General features: G+C 40.0%; 1 protein-coding gene and 2 pseudogenes across 1 annotated transcript; 1 reads left to right on the top strand and 2 right to left on the bottom strand.

The window, feature by feature from the left end:
• Positions 1-235: 235 nt before the first annotated feature.
• On the bottom strand, positions 236-2,866 carry LOC143658065 (nucleoporin SEH1-like; annotated as a pseudogene).
• Positions 2,867-6,968: 4,102 nt separating this feature from the next.
• LOC143658053 (microtubule-associated protein RP/EB family member 1 pseudogene) lies at positions 6,969-7,895 on the bottom strand (annotated as a pseudogene).
• Positions 7,896-18,990: 11,095 nt separating this feature from the next.
• On the top strand, positions 18,991-19,965 carry LOC143658044 (olfactory receptor 2A12-like). The gene has a single exon (XM_077130413.1). The coding sequence runs from the start codon at positions 18,991-18,993 to the stop codon at positions 19,963-19,965; it is 975 nt and encodes a 324-aa protein (XP_076986528.1).
• The last annotated feature ends 281 nt before the right edge of the window (positions 19,966-20,246 follow it).

The following is a 20,246-nucleotide window of genomic DNA, read 5'->3' as shown; positions in this document are numbered from 1 at the left end:
TGTCAAAAACATTATCCCCCAGAGCCTGGCTTCATATAATTAAGCATTAGGAGAGTTGAATGGTGATATTTTGACTATCTCTTTTTCCAACACACTCCATAGATTAGGAGTGGCATTCTGATTATGAGAATCAGAGTCCTTAGTGCCTTTGAGTCCAGTCAGAGTAGAAAACCATTCATAAAAACCCATTTTTGAGATTCTGTTTCTTAAGAATCACTCTTGGTGTCAAGATGTATTAGTTAGGGTTCTCTAGAGAAACAGAATCAACAGGAAACACTCACAAATATAAAATTTATAAAAGCATCTCACGTAACCGTGGGAATGTGGAGTCCAAATTCACAGGGAAGGCTGTGAAAATGACAATTCTGATGGACGAACTCCACAGGACAGACTCGCCACCTAAGCAGGAATAGAGCCTGTCTCTTCTGAATCCTCCTTAAAAGGTTCCCCGTAATTAGATTAAGCATCAATCATTGCAGAAGACACTCCCCTTTGGCTGATTACAAATGGAATCAACTGTGGATGCAGCTGACATTATCATGACCTAATTCTATGAAATGTCCTAATTGCAACAGACAGGCCAGCACTTGCCCCACCAGACAAACAGATACCACAACTTGGCCAAGTTGACACATGAACCTGACCATGACAACTGCCATCACTTCCTACAGCTATCATGGGAGAATGGGCATGGGAGCTTGAAGAATTCCAGGAAATACAACTACAGCTCAGCTTACATGACATGCCATGCTTCAGGGACCACTGACTGAGGTTCATAACATCTGGTGCCTCATACATTCTCATGATACCATCTGCTGAACAGGTTGCTAACAAAAGACCCATATGCTTGGGGAGCAAATGTCACATCCGGGTAACTCATGTTCTGCTAGCCGCTGAAGTTGTTCTCTTTGTAGAATTGGTTTATATTAATGATATTCAATACTCAGTGACACTGTCCTCACAGTTTATCATTCGATTCTCCTACTATTTCTTCCCAAACAGCCACTGTTCCATCAAAGGAATTGGAAGTCAAAACCTGTCCAGACTCAGGGTGGGCCCACGTCACATGCCACACAGATCCACTGTGTTTTCCCATTAGCAGTCCAATGCCAATCTCCACTTTCACTTTTATCCCAGACCTTGAGGCTCTAGTCACTGGAGCAGGTCACCATCCGCAGCCCGTGGAATTGGAAAGACATATCATGGACGAGATCCTTGTGATCCGCCACGATGCTGCATGCCAGAACATCACCCCCCCCCCCCGGGGGCCCTGTTCCCCCCCAGAAAGGAGCCTACGCCCTGCACATCAGAACGGGCTGATGCAGACTAGCCATCAGCAGAGGTCACCAACGCCAGTGAGATTCTTTTTGCTTATGAAAAGAGACAAGTTAGTCCTCTAAGAATAATAAAAGGGAGTATTTTATAGTTAAGTGCATGATTTTTTTTGTTAATTTTTAATTTTTTTAAATACCAAAAAAACAGTAAACAAATGCAAACATTCGTAACTTTTGATCATTCCATTCTACATATATAATCAGTAAATCACAATATCATCACATAGTTTGCATATTCATCATCATGATCATTTCTAGAAACATTTGCATCTATTCAGAAAAAGAAATAAAAAGAAAACAGAAAAAAATTCATAAATACCATACCCTCTACCCTTCCACCGATCACCAGGAATTCACTCTAAATTTATTTTAACATTTGTTCCCCCTATTATTCATCTTTGTTCCATAAGTTTTACTCATCTGTCAATAAGGCAGATAAAAGGAGCATCAGACACAAGGTTTTCACAATCACACAGTCACACTATGAAAGCTATATCATTATACAATCATCTTCTAGAAACATGGCCACTGGAACATAGCTCCACATTTTCAAGCAGTTCCCTCCAGCCTCTCCACCACATTTTGACTAACAAGGTGATATCTGTTTAATGTGCAAGAACAACCTTGAGGATAACCTCTCAATTCTGGTTGGAATCTCTCAGTCATTGATACTCCACTTTGTCTCATTTCACTCTTCCCCCTTTTAGTTGAGAAGGTTTTCTCAATCCCCTGATACTGAGTCTCAGCTCATTCTAGGATTTCTGTCCCACATTGCCAGGAAGGGCCACACCCCTGGAAGTCATGTCCCACATAGACAGGGGGAGGGTGGTGAGTTTGCTTGTTGCATTGGCTGTTGAGAGAGGCCACATCTGAGCAACAAAAGAGGTTCTTGGAGGTGACTCTTAGGCCCAACTTTAAGTAGGCTTGATGTATCCTTTGTGGGGTTAAGTTTCATATGAACAAACCCCAAGATTGGGGGCTCAGCCTATAGCTTTGATTGTCCACAGTGCTTGTGAGAATATCAAGAATTCAACTTGGGGAAGTTAAATATCCCCCCTTTCTCAACATTCCCCAAAGAGGACTTTGTAAATACCCCTTTATTCACTGTACAAATCACTCTGGGATTTATTGAGGCATCACTCTGGACAAACCAACAAAATCTCATGTCCTATCAAAGGTTCCATGCACTTATGGTGTTCAATTAAGCTGTCTACATAAGTTATATTAGGAAATGCACTAGTCAAAATATAAATTTTGTACCAAGTAAACATTCCTTGCTCTAGTCTCACACATAAGGCAAAATTTTTAAACATTAATTACCATCTGTTTTCAACACCCTGCAGTAATGAAATTCCTTTGTTCTTCCTCATGGAAAAACATTTTTAAAATTTAGACATCTAGTCACTATCATTATACACTCTAGGCATTCTTAGATTATATAAGCGTGTGATTTTTAAGCGAAGAATCCAGCTGTTGCTCTGCTGGTCCAGGCAGTTAATGCTCTTCTTGTTACTCCACTGGGCCCGGTTCATCAGGTTATCACAGTGCCTTCCTCTTTGGCATAGAGTGAAAGTCCCAGCCTGGGCGGAGGTCGGAGACACACAGTAGAGACAGAGACATGACACTGGCAGTAGGGGAAGGAAGTTTTATTAGCAGAGGGACAGCACGGAGAGTTGACTCAAGAAATCAACTCCTGCCTGTTGGAGCAAGAGTTAAAATAAGACCTCCAGAATTTGTTGAGAACAGCTGTTATCAGATTGGTGGCAGTAATAATCTGTGGAGATTGTTATTTGCTTAATGGAGACTTAATAGAGAAGAGTCTGAGAGAGAGAGAATGTTTGTTTTGTCTTAGTCCCAGGTTCTTTATGGTCATCCTAAAGTAAGAACACTGTATTCTTGCCAGGTGCATGCATGCTCTTTGTCACGTGAAGCCTACAGTATATAAGCAGGAACTAGTTAAGAATAAAGTTGTCTGTTGTCACTGAGCTTCAGACCCCCTGGTCTCGTCTGTCTCATTCCTCATTCCTTAATACCCTTTGCACTCTGCTCCAACGTGGAAGCAACATTTGGCACCCAACGTGGGGCACAAAGAAGAAGATTACTCCAAAACAATATTAAGGAATCAAGGAAAAGTCTGTTAGAAGGACATGTCTCCAGCCAAAAGAAGAAAACTTGTGTCATATTGGTAAAGTAAGCCATATTGGTAAAGTAGGCATTTCCCTTGTAGCATCAAGTTAACAGATAATCATAATAAGTGGCTGGAGGAGTATGTTTTTATGTTTGTGTGTTGAAATCATTGTTAGGGTACCATTACAAAATAATGTTTTAATAACATTCAAGAGTTATTTGTATTTTGAAGAAAAAGCTTTGTGGATAAAGCAGAGAAGAGCCTAAAGCAGACTCCCAAATGGGAGACATTGAGGGAAAAGGAGTGAAGAAATTTCTGGCTGAAAACATTTTTCCATAACAATAGAGTGAGGCCACATGAGGCAATAACAAAAGGGAGTTTAGGAAAAATAAAGAAACTAGGTTCTTGTTGTTAGGAAGAAAATAGTAAAGGGAACCAGTTAATAACATAGGGATGACAGAGTCAGGAAATATAGCCAGTGAAAAGGTAACTCTAGTTGGGAAAAAGAGGCTAAAAAAGCTTCTTCAAAAAAGGGAGCTATTTCTCAAAAAATAAGATAGAAAGATTGAGAGAATATTTGGAGTAATTAAAGTAGAGAAAGGACAAACAAATGAGGACATGGAGACTATGTTAGAAGATCTGAAGAAATCTTCAAAACAGAAATACGGAAGTATGAACCTGAGGCAAGGAAAAAGGACAGTAAATAAATAACTTAGGTTGGGATACATTATTACAAAAATTTCACCTCAATATGGGATGCAAATAGCTCCAGAAAAGATTCAAAAATCATTAAATCAGTTATGGTTCCTCTGGTCGCTCATCTTGTGGGGATAATTCAAGATTCCACGACATTTCACACATTAACTCATATTAATAGTAAAGGGCTGTGCACTCCCATTTGCATCAGGGGTTAATTCCCTTGAGGTCAAAAGGCAAACGAATTGTGGCAAATGGATGTAACTCATATTTCACATTTTGGTAAAATGCAATATGTACATGGTATCATAGACACATTTTCTCATTTCATCTGGGCTACTGCACAATCTGGAGAACGTTTCTGTCTTGTTCGATCACATTTACTTAATGCTTTTGCTGTTATGGGATGCCCTCAATCTATTAAAACGGACAAAGGTCCTGCTTATACAGGAAAGCAATTTCATAAATTTTGTACTACTTTTCATTTTACTCATATCACAGGAATTCCACATAATCCCTCTGGGCAAGGAATTATTGAACGAGCAAACCAGACACTAAATTCTATGCTCATGAAACAAAAGGGGGAGACGATGATCAGGAGGATGATGTGAAAATAAGTACACCAAAAGATCAATTAGTAAAAGGACTGTTTACTTTAAATTTTTCAAACATTTATGATAATTCATCACAGACTTCTGCAGAGCAACATTTTAGTAATTTGGAAAAGAAAAATCATATGACTCAAACAGAACTGCAGCTGCAGCCAATCTATTGGAAAGATGTTAAGGATGATTTATGGAAACCAGGCACGATAAAGGTGTGGGGAAGAGGATTTGCTCTTATCATTACAGATAATGGAACCTCAGTTTGGATTCCCTCGAAAAGAATAAAACCCAGACATGTCGACTCTGATGAAAATAACTAAATGGGTAATGTACATTATAGGACATAATTATACTTATTGGGTTTATATTCCTAACCCACCTCTGCTGGAGGCCCTAACATGGACAGATCCAACTTTACTAATATATCTGAATACTAGTTTAGGATTCCCAGGTCCAGTAGATTCAAGGCTTCCAAAACTACTTAAGGAAGAGGGAAGAATGGTGTCAAATTTATGTCTTCCATTTTTAGAGAAAGACCCATATGCATAGGCAGTAAATTACCGTGTATAACAATAAGTAATCGAATAATATGGTTTAAGTTTAAGAATGATTCTCATAATTACCTGTATGCATATTCTTCTTTAAACTCTGCAGAATCAAATGATACTTGCCTATTAGGTGGGAAAGAAAGTTGGAATGGATGGCAGTTACATCATATGGATCAAGTAGTTATCATAATTAATGATTCCTATGGAATTGTAAGAGATGCGTCCCCTGTGGAGCCACTCATCTCTAACTCAGAGATAACTGAGATGATATGAACAGGCAAGCTAAATCAGCGTTTAATACATAAAGGATGATTTGTGCCAAATCCATGGGACGATAAATACAACATTAGTCAGAGAAACTTATAGAAAGTTTTCCTGAGAATTGCAAGAATTATTCTCTATTCACTTGCCTCTAAGCATTTATGTTACAGGAAATAAGACGATTAAAGCAGCAAGAAGAAGAGGTATTTGGCTGCTGGTGCACATATCAAGATCTTGGCAATCTTCTTCAGAAACACAAATCCTAACCCATTTGATAAAGGAATATCTAAAAAGGGCTAAGACACAAACTGGACTCATTGTTGCAGCTGTCATTGGAATCATTGGTATTATCATTGTTGCTGCGGTTGATGGAACTGCAATACATGAAACTATATAGACACAGAATTAAGTTAGAGACTGGCATAGAAATACCAGTGAACTGTGGCATAGTCAATCTTATATTGATTAACAAATTAATAATAGATTAAATGATACAGAAATAGCATTGGTTCATATTGAAGATCAAATGTATAATTTACAAATTTACATCACTTTTTGACTACTATAAGCTTAGGTTTGGGGCTGTTTATACTGTTTCTGTTCCTCCTCAGCTGTGTTAAAGAACAAATGTTCAAAGTAGCAAGCTACACCACTAAGTAAAGCCACGCTAACAGTATAATCCTGGTAAAAACCCCTGGCTCCCTCCCGAATCAAAGTCAAAGAGCTTGACTGGCAGCCAATGATGGATAAGACCCTTTCTTCAGAGGTTAAGGGCAACCTAAGACAGGCACAGTCACCTTGGCTAATAAAATAAAAAGGGGGAAATGTAGGAGCAAGGGTTAAAACAAGACCTGCAGAATTTGTTGAGAACAGCTGGTATCAGAGTGGTGGCAGTAATGATCTGTGGAGGTTGTTACTTGCTTAATGGAGAACAGTCTAGGAGAGAGAGAATGTCTGTTTTGTCTAAGCCCCAGGTTCTTTACAGTCATCTTATAGTAAGCACACTGTATTCTCACCAGGTGCATGCATGCTCTTTGTCACATGAACCCTACAGTATATAAGCAGGAACTAGTTAAGAATAAAGTTGTCTTGTTGTCACTGAGCTTCAGACCCCCTGATCCCGTCTGTCTAGTTCGTCATTCCTTAATATCCTTTGTGCTCCACTCCAAGGTGGAAGCAACACCCACCTGCCTGGATTCGCGTAGAGGTTTTAAAGGGAGTTGGGGGCAGAGTTAGGCAAATTTCTCACTGGTGGGTCCTTGGGAGTTTGGCCAACTTCCACTGGTGAAAACACTGCCTTAGTTCTGCAAGATTGTAACCGCGGGAGGGGGAACGTTGGGGCAAAGGGTCTTATCCTAAGAACGCTGCAAGGTTGTAACTGCACCAGGGCAGATGCTTATGCACAAGGTTTTATCATGGGGGTGAGGGGGTGCAAGAGCCTGGAGATGTTGATTCTCTGCGGCAGCATCTTCATCCTTGCTTGTTTCTCTAGTTCAGCTCTCGCATAGAGTATGTCCAGAAGCCTCTGTAATACAGTGTCGTTTTCCCCCTTGTTCTCCTGACAAATCAATTCAATGTTCCTTAGTTTTCCAAAGTAGAAATCTCTCTCCTTCTCCAAGTCTTCAATGGCAAGTTTCAATACATTGACCTGTTGCATCACTTCAGCAGCTTCATCCTTCCCATCGCCCACTCCAGGTGTCACCACATCTGGGCCAGACTTTGGAGTTGGCAGCACCTCACTGTGTTGAAATGGGCTTCTGTGGAGCTGCCCTGCTAGAACTGGTTTCTTTGGTTTATCCAGAGCTGGAGCAACAGGGAGGGAGCCACTTGCCAAGATACAGGATCATAGATAGTCTTTTCCATCAAAGTTTGTGTTAAAAAACTTCTTTTTTTTTCCATGGGCAAGCACTGGGAATCGAACCCAGGTCTCCAGCATGGCAGGTGAGAGCTCTATCTGATGAGCCACTGTGGCCCACCCTCAAAAAACTTATTGAACCACTGAACAAATTCAAAATTACCCTGAAACTTTCCTTTCACTAATCTGTCCACAGGAACTATTTTGTCAACACCCATTTCTCTCAAAACCTACTGGTAGTATTTTGAAGTTCTGGATGTATTCATGTTCTAATCCAGCTTGGAATTTCACTTTCTTCAAGGCAGTGGAGCCAGGGGACAGCATGTCTATAAACTAATAACAGGCAGTCCCTGGGCACAATTTCAATCTTTGTGAAATTCAACTGCAGAAACTTGGTGATGCAGCCAGCACATCATGTCAACTTAGGTTATCACTGGTCACTGATGTTGAATACAGGTTCACTGCCATGTTCTTTCAGCAGGACCCAGCCACCTCCTGTGCCTACTCAGGTTCTGTCTTGGCATTTTGGTCTCTTTGGAGCTGCCGGACCCAACCGTCCCCCATCTTCCTCCCATGCATGATGATCTCTCTCTCTCTCTCTCTCTCTCTCTCACACACACACACACACACACACACACACACGCCCCACCCTGTTACACAATGTAAAGATGCCTCATCACCTGCCTCCTCCTGTTACAAGAGGAATTCACACATGCGTATTTAGGGCAATGACTTTCCTTTTCTGGGCGTCCGTTTTTCCTGGCTATAAAAAGGGAGAAAAAGGGGGAGCTGAACCTATTGACTTTGAAGGGCACTTCCAAATCAAGACTCCTATAAGGGTAGGTCCATGACATGTGTGCAGTAGGTATCTGTCCTCATCATCGTCATCAACGTGTTGTCCTCTTCCTCCTCCTCCTCCTCCTCCTCTACCTAATGGAAGCAATAACACCACCTTCACAGGAGTGCTGGGAGAGTCCGCCAATGTGAGGACATACACAGGAAAATACTCAGTAAATTGTGAAGTTCTGTGAGGAGGCTTCAAGGACCACTAAGATGATTTTGATAATTAATATCATTACCAATGCCTACTATTCCCTTTAGCTCCCTTCTTCAGGCACAAACCCAGAAAACTTTCTGGAGTACCTGTCTTACCAAATGAGAGGTAATTCCCACAGTTCCCTACCAAAGGCATTCCTAGGTTGGGACTAATTAGGGAGTCCCAGGCTCCAGGCTCCCCAGGTTTTAGGGCTGCCACTGCCTCCAGTTCCTCCTCACCGATTCTCCCTCTCTTGTCCTGAAATGTTTAGAATCTTAGGACTTGAGTCTGGGAACAGTATACAGTATTGAATCAAGATTGGAAGAAATTACTGTTCTCATATGATTGGATCAGGATTAAACCATGACTTTTCTGGGGTACATAGTACTTTCAAGTTGTCAAGGCATAATCATAAGTAGTCGTAGCTTCTCCTTTGCAGGAATAAGTTTTATAGGGGCTAACCCCATGATCGAGAGCTCAGCTTAATGAAATAGTTGTCCCAACTGCTTGTGAAAATATCAGGAATTCCCCAGATGGGGAAGTTTATTATTACCTGCTTTCTCTCCAGTCCCCCAAGGTGACTTTGCAAGTACATTTTTATTCTCTGCCCCAATTACTCTGGGATGTATCGGGGCATCATACTAACTTGCACAAAGCAACAAGATCTCACTCCCTATTCTAGATTTCATTGTAATTATAGTGTTTGAGTAAACTGACCCTACACGTTAAGTAGGCTAATGCGCTAGCAAAAATATAAATTTTGTACTAAATAAATATCCCTTCCTTTTGGTCTCACACAGAAGTTGGAATTTTAAAATATAGACCATATCATCCTTTACCCTGTATTTTGATTTACCTTAGTCTTACTCAGATCAGCTTCATTCCTGTCTCTAATTAAAGTCTGATCACATTTTTGACTTTTTAAACAGTTGCTGTATGGGGTAATGCTGACTTTCATAGCTTCAGACCTCTAAGTCCTGAGTCTCAGGTGTCACATAAATACTGGAAGTTTCTGGGAATGGCCAGGTTATACACAAGTAGCTCAGCACCTCAGAATTTAGAAATAGTTACAACTCCAGAAAAGATGTGGTTCTTGCTAGAGTTTACAATGTAAGAACCTTTATAACAGGCCCCAACTTGATAACCCATCTTCTTGACTTTAATTCTCTGAGTTTGTATATTATCGTTAGTCCAAATGAGTGAGGCATGATAATATTTGCCTTTAGTTTCTGACATTTCATTCAACATACTGTCCTCAAGTTTCATTCACCTAGTTGCATGCCTCACAACTTCATTCCTTCTTGCAGCTGCTCAGTCATTCCTCTGTCAATGCAGGTTTGGGTTCAATGTACCTTAGGCTACCTCCATCCACTGAAAATTGTAAGCACTGCCATTGTAAGTAATATTGTGCAAATGTTCATTAGTGTCCCCACTCTCAGTTCCTCCAGGTAGATACCTAGCAATGGGGTTGCAGAATCATATGGCAATCCCTGCCCCCACTCCTGGTCCCCCCAGCCTCCTGTGGAAACCCCACACTGCTCTCCAGAGGAGCTGCACCACTCTGCTTGCCTACTGACAGTGAATAGGTACACATCTCATCCTCCACATTTTCTCCAGCATTGTTCATTTTTAAACAGTTTTATTTGCACATCATACAATCCAATCTGGTCAACTCTTAATTATCATCAAAGAGGCTGAGTAACTTTCCCAGAGTATTTTACTGGTGGGGAATGGAGGAAGATTTTCACTTGCCCAACGTAGCTCAGTAAGGAATAGAAATGTGACTCAAACATGGGTTCAACTGATAAGTCAGAGCACAGGGGTTTGATAGGTAAAGGCAATGAGAATGAAGGCTTCAATTCTTAGCATTTCTACCATGGGCCCAAGTCCCACTCCCTTCTCCCCAGGGGCTGATTACAGCCCTAGAGAAGGCTGGAAAAGGAAACAGGTCCTTATACTCTTTCTCTCCATTCTTGGGTGTTACTTTCTCCTGCCCTGTCCCCAAGGTCTTCTACCTAATAGAGCTCTTATTGACAATGTTCAGGGAATTCCATCTTGGCATTCCCATTGGGGACAGACACTGTGGAGGAAGGATGCATAATCCCCAGATGTGGGAGACAACCCCTCCTCAGCTCTCCCAGAAATACCTCATAAGGAAGCAGGACCACAAAGCCTTGGCAACTTGGCTCATGGAGGAGATCGGGGTGGCAGGGGATCCCTATTCCTTTATCTATGTACAGGGACCTGAAAGGAATGGCCTACAGGAGCCAAGCCTGGCCTATATAGGTGTAGAGAGCCAGACCACGGAGTGAAGGTCAGAGCTCTAGCTCTAAAACGCTTGGAAACCTAGAAATTTTCTGAAAAATGAGTAGCCTGGAATTTCAGCTCACAGGACTCAGTTACTCAAGGGTTTTCTTGTACAACTCCTGTTTTTTAACAGCAACTGATGGCATTTCAGTGAATTGTTTCTGTGGATATCTGAAGGATGAGATGGTCACTGGGTCACCAGAAATTGAAGCATGACTAAAATACAATCTTCTGATCTCAGGTATTTCCTGATCTTGCTGGAAAGATATATTTGGGACAAAACAATGACGGACATGCTGTGAGAAACCTGCGATGACCATAGGGATTATGAGGATAATTAGGGCTATCTCCTTGCCCGTGCCAAACACCCCTCCACCCTCCTAACCTTTGGAACTTAAGACATGACCTGGCCTGGCAGAATCTCCAAGATATATGTGTGTGTGTGTGTGTGTGTGTGTGTGTGTGTGTGCTATTTTAATGACTAAATAATGCCTTCCATTCCATAGGTTTCAAGGCTGACACAGAGTGGGATGCTTTCACAAAGATTTAATAGATCCAAAAGGATAATAATTTCCCAAGTTTCTTTCAACTGGCTCTTCTTTCCTCCAACACAACCATGGCCTTCTATATCCAAATAAGGGGGGAAAAGCTGAGAAAACCTTGTCATGAGAAATAGTTTGTGGCTGTTACTTTAACCCTTTTTCCTAGGAGGATTTGCATTCTATGTGTCTGCTGACCTTAGTTCATCCTCTAAATTCCAAATAGGCTATGACTTGATTTCATAGTGTCTTATGCCAAACCTCAAGAAGCTCAAACTGATGTGCTGATGGTGGAAACTTCTAAGTCTTCAGCTTTTTCATTTAAAGCCTGTTTGCTGGAAGCAAGAGAAGGTAGTGATTAAGAGTAGGCTCTGGAGTCAGACTGCTTTGTTAAAGCCCAGACCCATAACTTTCTAACCATGTCATCTAGAGCAAATCACTTACACTGTCTAAGCCCATGTTTAAGTTTGTTTTTTTAAGTCTGTAAAATCCATGTGATAATACTTACCTTAATGAGTTTTTGTGAGGATGAGATAAAGATAGTTTAACAATGCCTGACACAAAGAAATTGCTTATTAAATATGAACTATTACTATGATTTCAAGGGAAGTTATAAACTCACCCATATATCTGTACTTTATTACAGATATTCTAACTCTAATAGCTGGGAATTAAATTATGAGGAGGGGAAGAACATTTTACCATGTTCTTAACTTCTTTTCAATTTATATTATATGGACTGATAAGATTAACATAATACCTTGGCAGTAAGCACAGGGGCTGTGAGAAATAGATGCATCTAATCCAGGCTTGGTAGTGGGAGGTAATGAGACAGGTCAGAAGAGGCTTCCTGGGTGACATGACACTTGAACTGAGTCCTAATTCAGGAATCAAGGATGGACTCTCAATGAAGTCTGGGTGGATGATGAGGGTGTGGGGGATCGTGTTCATCCATTCTGAGAAAATAACTTAGGAAAAGTCCTGGAGATATGAGAGAGGACATAAAGGGAACAGGGAGCGGTTGTATGGTGAATTATGTCTGCATGCAATGGGATTGGGAGTGAGGAAAGAGATTTGGGTGCTGAGGCTGAAGAAGTCTGCAAGCAGCATATCATTTATGATGGGATCTACACATCTAGCTCAAGTGATGGGACAATGGGCATCTGTAAAGTGTTTAAGCAAGGGACAGAAAAATGTTGCATTTTGGAACAATCACTTGAAGAGGTCTATGTGGAGAATGCACGAAAGGGGGAGAACCCAGAGGCTGGGAGACCAGGCAGGGGCTGATGCAGAAATGATAGACACCTGACTGAGGGAGAAGGAATGACTCGGAGAGATATGTAGGTGGTAGAATGGTCAAAGGAGTTAAGACCAGGGATGATCTGAAGTCTCCTTCAAATCTATCACCACCAAAGCTAATTTCTATTCTGGCTTCTAACATATTAAGTTAGTTTTAATATGTTAGACTTTTGAACTCTGTATAAGCGAAACCATACATCATTTGGGTGTTTTGCTTTGTTTCTTCTCTCAACATTGTATTTGTAAGATTCATCCATATTTTTGCCTGAGGTTGTGGTTCATTCATTCCCATGAATTCCATATAGCATTCTACCATATAGATGTACCACAATGTCCCATCCATTATAATGTTAATCGATGGTTGAGTAGTTTCCTATTTTTGAGTATTTTTCATAATGTTGGGAACATTCCTGTACATGTCTTTTTTTGAATGTATGAATGTGCATGATATAGTTCAGAATATAATTTCTGGGTAATGGGGTATGCATATGTACAGCTTTAGGATATGACTGCCATTTCCCCAAGGGAATTGTACAATGTACAATACCTTCAGCAGTGTAAGAAAATTCTGGTTGGTCCTGTCAACACTAGGTATTGCTCATTTCAGTCATTCTGGTGGGTGTGTAGTGGTGCTGTCTTGTGGTTTTAATTTGCAATTGTTGAATGAAGAATGATGTTGAGCATCTTTTCGCTTGCTTAATGGCCATTTAGATGGTCTCTTTTGTGATTATCTTCCTGTTATTCTAGGGATCATTCTTTGTTTTCCTGTTGATTTCTTTATTTATCATCCTTTCTCTCTCTCTAAATGTATTATTGTTGTCATAATGCTCTGTGTCACTGGAGAATACTTTACATATATCATGTTTCTTTACCCCTTGATATTTCAGTGATATTTTCTAACAAGGGTATTCTCTTACACAGTAGTTATCAAATTAAAGAAAAATTATAAGGATGCAATAAGTAATTTTTTGCTAGATTTTTAGTAACTATGTAAATATTCTGTTTCTCATCAAACTCACTCTTCATGACTTAGAATACATATTGGTTAGAATCCGGTCAAGAGATAGTACTTATCAGTACTTTGAACAGGCTTATTTTAATGGAGTGAATTGTTAACTAGTAAAAGACTTTAAAAAGGACTCTAAGAGATGCAGTAGTATAGAAGAGGGAAAAAGCAGCTACTACTTCCTGGCTGAAAGAGTGTGCACACTGAATGGACTAAGGATTTAGGAGATCCTTCCTTCCTCCCCTTGATCCTGTCAAAGGTAAAAAAAAATTAAAAAAAAAAAAAAAGCTGAAATTCAGACAGAAGTCCTGCCTGCCAGTGGGAGCAGGTCAGAGCACACAAAGAAGTGGCTACTAGGTGGGGAAAGTATTCCCAGAGGGTGTGGCCAGAGTTGTCTGGAGAAGAGGCTGTTGGGTGGGTTGAGTTTGGCCTCAGATTGTGGTCTGTGGAAGTGCTTGCCAGGTGACTAAACAGTTACCTGAGGGTATGGCCAGAGTAGTCATGAAAGCTGCCAACTGAATCTGGCAAGACTGCAGTTGCTGGGTGGGGTGAGTGTGGCTGGAGCTGGTCCGCTGAGGTCAGATGAGGAGAGTGCTACTGGCCCTTTCACACACCAGTTCACTGGCTCTAAAGCTAAATTATAAAAGAAGGAGCACTGAAAACAGGAATGGAGGTGCCTTCTGCTGCTATCTCTTTATAGAGTCTGTCCATCGCCCACTGTTGAAAAAGCCTTACACTGTGGCAGCTGGCAAAAGAGCCATGTTTACAAAGTGGATCCAGCAACACAAAGCAGTTTGAAAAAGAGTAGATTTAGAGCTGAGACAATAAACTGATACAGACACAACATCCAGTGATGAATGTAGCCTAGATCAGTTTTTACTATAAAAGTTGCAAAGGTGTGCTTTTTCTTTTAAATCCCTCAATGTTCATCAATATGATGGTGAGAAATAAAGTCTCACGGTTTTGATTTATATTTCTTTTAGAATGAGTGGAGTTGGACAATTTTTCATAAGCTTAATGGACATTTTAATATCTTTTCTGTGAATTCTTTATTCATTTCTTTTGTTCATTTTCTATAGGATTTTTCACCTTTTTGCCCCTTGACTTATAAAAGGTCTTAATATCATATATTCTTTATATATTAAGGATATGCATAAGCCCACATCTGTGATATATTGCAAATATTTTCTCCCAATTTATTTGGTTTTGGTTTTTGCTTCTGGTGTTTCTTTCTTTCTTTGTCTCTTTCTTTCTCCCTCCATCCCTCTTTCTCTCTCTCTCTCTCTCTCTCTCTCTCTCTCTCTCTCTCTCTCTCTGTCTGTCTGTCTCTGATCACCTCTCTCTTTTTTGTGTGTGCTGTGCAGTAAGGGTCACATTTTATTCTTTTCCATATGAATATCCCCTTCTTGCAGATGCTTCTGGTGTTTCAATTTTTTTTCCCGGTAACTTCAATTTTTTAAACATTTCAGCCTCTGATCCACTTTTACTTATGATCTAATTTCATTTTTTTCTAAATGGCTGCTCAGTTGTTCAGGAAAATTTCCAAACGTTTTGGGTCTATTTCTGTACTTGTACTGTAGTCTATTGATCTGTTCATGTACCAGTGCCACTCTTTAAATTATGGAGGCATTGTAGTCTTACCATTCTTTTAAAATTGTAGAGGCATTGTAGTTTACAAATCTGGTAAGACTAGTTCCCTTTTATAGGTCTTCCCTTCAGTATCTTTGTAGCTATTCTTGCATGTTAATTTTCCATGTGAACTTTACTAACAACTTGTCCAGCTCCTAGTATTTGTAGTAGGGTTGCATTAAGTTTATAAATTAACTTGTATAGAATGTCCATCTTGATGGTAATAAGTTCTAGGCAAAAATGAGGATTGTTTTTCTGTTTGTTCAAGTCTACTTTTGTGTACTTCAGGCATGGTTTAGAGGTTCCACATAATAAATGATAAGTTTATATGTAAGAATTTTTCTCTTTTTCCTTTCTTTCTATTATAAATGTAGTTTTCTCTTCCATTGTATCTTCTAATTGATTACTATTTGCACATTAAAGGCTGTAAAATTTATGGTTATACTATATCCTGCTATCATATGTATTAGTTTTCTAGAGCTTCCCAAACAAAATGCCAGCTTTTCGGTGGCTTAAAACAGCAGATATTTACACAGTTTTGGAGACTAGAAGTCTGAAATCAAGGTTTCAGCAGGGTTTTGCTTCCTCTGAAGGCCTTAGGAAAGACTCTTACTTGCCTCTTCCTTGCTTGTGCTGGATGCCACAATCTTTGTGGTTCTTTGGCTTGTAGCTGTGCCACTCTAGTCTCTGTCTCTGCAGTCTCATGGCCTTCTTCCCTCTGTGTCTGCCTATCTGTCTCCAAATCTCATTCTCTGTATAAGCACACCAGTAATTAGATTTAGGGCTCACTCTAACTCAGTATGGCTTGATCTTAATTGCACTCACAAAGACCCAATTTCCAAAGATGCTCACATTCACAGATATTGGGGGTTTGAATTTGAGCATATCTTTTTTGGGGGGCACAATTCAACCCAAAATTCAATCCCCAAAAAGCAGTTACTAAATTTTCCTATGGATTGATTTAGTTCTTTTACTGATTCTCTAGGATTTTCGAGGTACATCGTCATGTCTTATGTAAATAGAAATAGTTTACTTCCTTTTTTCCAATTCTTAAGCCTCTAATTGTTTATTCTAACAGGATTCACTAATGCCATTAGCACAATGTTAAATAGCATAGTAATGATAGCACATTTTTTTGCCACATTCTTTATGCCTCTAGTATTTCTCCATTTAATAAGATGCTAACCTCCTTCCTTTTAACGATCTGACTTGTCAGTATTAGACTCCCAGTTTTTAACTGTGCAATCACCATTGGTCTTTTCATGCATACCCTTTTAGTTCTCTTATGTCTTCCTGTTTTTAAAGGTGTATTCTTTCTACTTTGCCAGAACATGTAACATTTGCATACTCTTCTTCTATCTGCATCCTTACCTTCTTTTAGTCTTAGTTATACAATTAAATGTAATTAAATGCACACCAACAAATCTTTTGCTGAAATTTCCTGTCATCTTTTAGTTGAATAAAGCAGACTTTATAGATGATCCTCAGGAAGGGCTCAAGAGTCCAGTATGCCCTATGTTCTTGCATATTCAACCCTGTTGTTCTATAGTCTTGATACTTAAAGGACAACTTAACAGATATAAAATTTGGGGTCACACTTCCTTTTCTCGTGTTTATGAACATGCTGTTTGTTGCTTTAATTTCTAATTTTGCTGTTGAAAATTCTGATTACACATCTCACTTCCCATGCAGGAGATCCATGTTTCATTCCTGGTGCCTGCGCATGCAAAAAACAAAACAAAACAAAAAAACCCTGGAGACCCTGAAGACTTAATTCCTTACCTAAGTTCCAATAGTTTTGTTAGAATGATTGGAGAGAATCGTTTTGGATTAATTTTTTCTTTTACATCAGAGGAGCTTTTCTATCCATAGATTTAGGATTTTTGTTATTTTATAGAAATGTTCTTAGATTCCTTTTTTTTTTTGGCATAGGCCATCACCAGGAATCAAACATGGGTCTCCACCATGGCAGATGAGAACTCTGCCTGCTGAGCCAGCTTGGCCCCCCCCAGAGTACTTTTAAATATTCTTTCTGTTTCATTGTTTTTTTTTTCTTCTGTGTCTCCAATTTCACTTATGTTGTTTTTTGAATCTTGGATTTCAATTTTATTTATTTCATTTTGTTTTCTAATATTGTTGAATGTTTAATGCTGTTCAATTCAGTTTGAAGTTTTGAGTTACCATTTATTTTGTTTTGTGAGATGCTTTTGGGGATGGAAATTCTCATTACCTGAAATATTTTTCTTGTTAGAGTGTCTTGATATCCTATAGGTCTGATTTTTCCTTTTCTAAGCAGTTTGTTGACACAGTTAGTTCCTAGTTCAAGAGCCCCCTTCCCATATCAGTATGGTGAAGTAATGATGGTGGTGGGGGGGGGGGGGGAAGGTAAGAGAAAAATTTGTGTATCTTGTGATTCTTTTTTACACATGCAAAATCCTTAATTTTGTTCCTTTACTTTCTTTTTCTTCTTCCCTTCCACATCCCTGATGGACTTTTCCTCTTTTCTATTGATCTCCTTCACCCCTGAGGGAGTATTTCTTCAGTGCTGCTACCTTTGTTACCGCCTGCTTCCAAATACCTTTCCTGTACTGAAACAGTTGAGACTCAGATTTGTATTGAGAATTTTTTTGTACTTTAGTGTTGAATTTCATTTTCTGAGGGTGATGTTTTTCTGTGCTTTGGGTATGCCCTCTTCTCCCCTCTCCTTTTTTCATGAAGTTTAATAGTCTACTTTCCTGCTCTCTGCATCCAGTCTCATAGAAGTTAAAAGAACATCAGTGAAATTTGACATTTATTTTTCTATTTAAAGGTAATTTGGATTTCATGGTGTTCTCTGTCTCCAAGTAATGCTGGAAACACAGGACATTGATGAACTACAGCAAAGAGAAATGTTAAGGATACAGGAGATATTCTAGATGATATGTAGAGCAAAGTCATAAAGCAAAGGTTAGACTCCAGAGTATATGTTTGGAGGTTTGGAAAAGTGGAAACTCCATTTTCTTTTGTAATGGTGTGGGTGAATATTTGCACATTTTAGTTTTTGTTAATAGTAGTATGGGGGCAAAATATTAAGGAGGTTTTGAGATGGAGGTTTGAATTCTTTGTGAAGTAGGGATCAAGTCACTCCTTGAAAACAAATGAGGACATGTATTAGCTGATGTTGTTTGAGGAATGGTCCAACAGTTTGGAGAAGATGCTGGGAGGGTAGGGGAAAGTTTCTAACCAAGACCAAGTGAAGCAATTGAGGTGCAGCACTATAGGTCCAGTAGAAAGCAGAGAGCTTCTGTTTATTTTGCCCCAAATTAATTGATGATGTGATTTTTCTCCAGCTAGCATTACTCTTGTTTTCTGGCTCCTTTGGCTATGTTTGAATTTCCTCTTAATAAGAATTCCTGTCATACAGATGAAGGCATATTCTACTCAGTTTGACCATACCTAAATAAGATCTTAGAAGATCCTATTCATTATAGGATCATAAATGAGGTCACACCCTCAGCAATGTGGATTAAAATTAAGCACATCTTTGGGGTGCATATTTCAACCCATGGTGGGTATTATTAACTGCATTTTATGGATGAGGAGACTGAGGCTCAGAGATGTTAAGTAACTTGCTCAAGATTACACAGAAGATGAGTAGTGGGCCCAGACTTAAAATTCAATCCAATTTGCCTCAAGAGTTGACATTCTTGCCAGGCTATCACACTTTAATGACATTTATATCATTGTGATTCTCTTATAGACCTCATCATGTGGACACTCTCAGGGGAAAATCAAAGCTGGGTTTCTGAATTTATCCTCATTGGCTTCTCCAGTGACTCAACATCCAATGGGATCCTCTTCATTATCTTTCTTCTCCTCTACCTGAGCTCAGTTCTTGGAAATGGGCTCATCATCACTCTGATCTGCCTGGACTCACATCTCCATACTCCCATGTACTTCTTCCTCTGTATTCTCTCCCTGCTGGACATGGGTTATGTCACAACCACTATACCCCAAATGCTGGTACACCTTCTTGCTCTATCCAAAACTATTTCTTTTGCTGGCTGTTGGCTGCAGATGTATGTGTTTGGTGCCCTGGGCCTGACTGAAAGCCTTTTCTTTGTGGTCATGGCCTATGACCGATACATAGCCATTTGCTACCCACTACATTATACTGTTATCCTTACCTGGAACCTGTGCATGCAGCTGGCAGCTGGGACCTGTGCCTGTGGGTTCCTTTTCTCTCTGATCCATACCTTCCTCACCATGAGGCTGCCCTATTGTGGGCCCAACATCATCAACCACTACTTCTGTGAAGGCCCCTCAGTTCGGAGCTTGGCTTGCATGGATACCCACTTCAACGAGATGGTGGACCTGGCCATCAGTATCTTTGTGCTTGTTGCCCCAATTTCCCTCATTCTAGCCTCCTATGTACGTATTGCCCTGGCCATTCTCAAGATCAAATCTACCCAGGCCCGCTGCAAGACCTTTTCCACCTGTGCTTCCCACCTGACTGTGGTCACATTCTTCTATGCTCCACCCACCTATATCTACATGAGACCCAAGTCCAGCTACTCACCTGAGCGTGACAAGCAGATCTCATTGTTTTACAACGTTCTCACTGCTCTGCTTAACCCTGTGGTCTACAGTCTGAGGAACAAGGACATCAAGGTGGCTTTTTTCAAGGTGATGGGGTGTGGTAAGTTAGCCTGTGAATTGAGAGTCAAGAGAGGCATGAGGTAGAATGCCCAATGCCTTTAGATTTATCCAGTCATCATTGTGCATCTGAACAAATACAGTACTTTGTTAGTGGAACAAATGTAGTATATGGAATCAACGTGGCAAGTCTTTATCTCCTTGCTTCGTTGTGGTGCAACAACAAACAACTCCACAACCTCTGTGGCTTACAACAGCAAACTTTCATTTATTGCTCATGCTCCACATCAGTTGTAAAGTGGCTGAGGCTTTCTGCAGTCTTAGACAAACGCCCCTATCTGAAGCATGCCATTCTGTTACAAAGGGAA

Source organism: Tamandua tetradactyla, chromosome 2 (assembly GCF_023851605.1).
Source record: "Tamandua tetradactyla isolate mTamTet1 chromosome 2, mTamTet1.pri, whole genome shotgun sequence".
Lineage (NCBI taxonomy): Eukaryota > Metazoa > Chordata > Mammalia > Pilosa > Myrmecophagidae > Tamandua > Tamandua tetradactyla.
The sequence above is the reverse complement of the archived record's forward strand: the minus strand, read 5'-3'. Positions and strand labels throughout refer to the sequence as shown.

Excerpts from the sequence above, each read along its gene's own strand:
- LOC143658044 (XM_077130413.1), top strand. The coding sequence starts at position 18,991 with ATGTGGACACTCTCAGGGGAAAATCAAAGCTGGGTTTCTGAATTTATC.